Source organism: Penaeus monodon, chromosome 36, assembly GCF_015228065.2.
Source record: "Penaeus monodon isolate SGIC_2016 chromosome 36, NSTDA_Pmon_1, whole genome shotgun sequence".
NCBI lineage: Eukaryota > Metazoa > Arthropoda > Malacostraca > Decapoda > Penaeidae > Penaeus > Penaeus monodon.
The window spans coordinates 25,486,321-25,488,820 of record NC_051421.1 but is presented as its reverse complement, the minus strand read 5'-3'; the positions used below and the strand labels follow the sequence as shown (position 1 = coordinate 25,488,820).

The 2,500-nt window shown below is 44.0% G+C and overlaps 1 protein-coding gene across 1 annotated transcript in view; it reads right to left on the bottom strand.

Annotated features, from left to right (window-relative positions):
• The window catches only part of LOC119595593 (calcium-activated chloride channel regulator 1-like), a 30,560-nt gene that overhangs the window by 10,835 nt on the left and 17,225 nt on the right, over positions 1-2,500 (bottom strand). The window contains exon 4 of the mRNA XM_037944703.1: positions 183-307. Coding sequence (XP_037800631.1) covers positions 183-307 — 125 coding nt within the window. The remainder of the gene's footprint in view (positions 1-182; positions 308-2,500) is intronic.

Genomic DNA, 2,500 nt, shown 5'->3' with positions numbered 1-2,500 from the left:
ATAATGATAAAAAGAACAAGAGAGCGGAGGGGACGAAAAAGAAGGGGGAAGGAAGAGGAGACGGATGAAGAGGAGAGGGAGGAGATGAAGGAGGAGGAAGAGGGGGAGGACGAGGAGAGGGAGGAGATGAAGGAGGAGAAAGAGGGGGAGGAAGAGGAACAAGAAGAATAACTCGGACTCACCGTCCTGATGCGTCTGCCTCTGCTGCGACCGTCCAGGACCTCGGAAGCACAATCGTGACCAAGCCAAGCCTCGTGCGGGTGTCTGTAGCAGCGTGGATTGCCTCCGAAGCCTTCGTCAGCACGGCCTGTGGGAGGATGCTCAGGTCGAATTATTCGTCGTGATGTAATTCGAAGGTCAAGATCATTGTGATACATGCAGAAAATGGTATGAAAGAGAATAGATAATTCTGTAGTGCGAGAGACGTATCTTACGCATGTGTCATTTGGTTTGTATTAATCTGTCGTGATATAATTTGTGCGTCTTGGGTATAACGTTAAACTGCAACTGGCTGTGGAGTTTCGACGTGGGATAATGAGGTTACCCATAGCTACCTCCAGGTCACCCTTGAGCAAGGTATAGTGCCTGTGAGCTCTCCCCGAGACTACGAAATACCAGGTTGGCATCTGGCGAGGGCCAGTCTGTCTCACGGGTAGGGGTGAATCTTTAGCTTTAATTGGTAACCCCCTCTTGCTGCCTTGCAGGTTATGCCTCTTATGGCAAAGGCTACTGGAGACATCCAAGAACGAAAAACCGTGGAAGAGAATTGGGGCCCTCACCACGTATTGCCTAAGTATAATCATGAATAGTAAATCCATGATCGCTAACGTCAGAAGACAGGCGCCACGATAAGATAAGATATAATTTGCATTTACACGGTTGTGCTGTAATGCATGGAGTCTGTAGTTGATGAAATGATATTATCTGCATTATCAGACATGAATAAAATTGTTTCGTTTTCAAGATGTTTACTGGATTACCAAAGGTTTGTCACTGGAAAAAAAAAGATGTAGGATGAAGAGATTGAGAGAAAGACGGATATTGAGAGAAAGATAGAGAGAAAGAGATAGAGAGAGTTAGAGAAAAAGAGAGAGAGAGAGTTAGAGAGAGAGAGAGAGAGAGAGAGAGAGAGAGGGGGAGAGAGAGAGAGAGAGAGAGAGTTAGAGAGAGAGAGACAGAGAGACAGAGAGAGAGAAAGAGAGAGAGAGAGAGAGAGAGCGAGCGAGAGAGAGAGAGAGAGAGAGAGTTAGAGAGAAAGTGTGTAGGAATGAGAGGAGAAAGAGAGATCTGGGGGTAAGTGGAAGAGGAGGAGGAGAAGGAGGAGGAGGAGGAGAAAAAAAAAGAATAAAGGAAAAAATAAGACAGGATAAGGAGAGGATAGGTAGACTGATAAATAGAGAGTAGGTGAGAAAAGGAGACTAGTAGTAGAAAAACAGAATAAAGAAAATGGAAGGATAGATGAGGATAGATGAGGAGAGGGAAGGAGAGATGACGACGAGGAAAGAGAAGGAGGAGGAAGGCAGAGCGTGAGGAGGAAAGAAGAGAGAGAGAGAGTAGGAGAAGAAGGGAAGAGATAGAGGAAACACAAAGAAAGAGGAAGGAAGGGTGACAGATAACGGAAATTAGGAGAAGGAAGGAGAGAAGGATCATTAAAATCAACAAAACCATCATGGATAAAGTCTTCGTCGTGTTTTGTTTACGCCTTTTTCTTCTTCTTTTTTTGTCTTTTCATTTTTGTTTTCTATAAATCCCCCTCTGTACAGTGTAGAAAACTGTACACACCTCCAAATCACTTTAAGATAATCCACATTTCATTCACGGAAACAAAGAACTGTTAACCAGAAATAGACATATAGCCCCCAAAAATATTTTCCATTCGTTCAGATTATATTCACCTTCGTTTTCTTCTCTAAATAGGTCCCACTATCTCTAGCTTTTACGTCAGATGGAGTAAGTACTAAGGGAGAGAGAGACAAGCGATCCAAGAGAATGTCGGCGGAAAATAAAGATTTGAAAAGCCGGAAAGGTTTAATGAGTCTGTGAGTGGGTGTGGGTGTGGTCGAGTGCGTGCGTGCGTGCGGTTTCTTTACGTACTTCATTGCTCTACGTGTGCGTGTGTGTGTGTGTGTGTGTTTGTGTGTGTGTGTGTGTGTTTGTGTGTTTGTGTGTGTGTGTGTGTGTGTTTGTGTGTGTGTGTGTGTGTGTGTGTGTGTGTGTGTGTGAGAGAGAGAGAGAGAGAGAGAGAGAGAGAGAGAGATAGATAGATAGATAGATAGAAGAGAGAGAGAGAGAGAGAGAGAGAGAGAGAGAGAGAGAGAGAGAGAGAGAGAGAGAGAGAGAGAGAGAGAGAGAGAGAGAGAGAGTGTGTGTGATTGTTTGTTTGTTTCCGTGTACATCCCTGCGGTTTCCTTTCTTTAATTCTATATCCTGTGTTTGTGTGTATTTGCATGTGCATGTGTATGTATCCACATTATTGCCATTAATTGCATTATAACTGCAT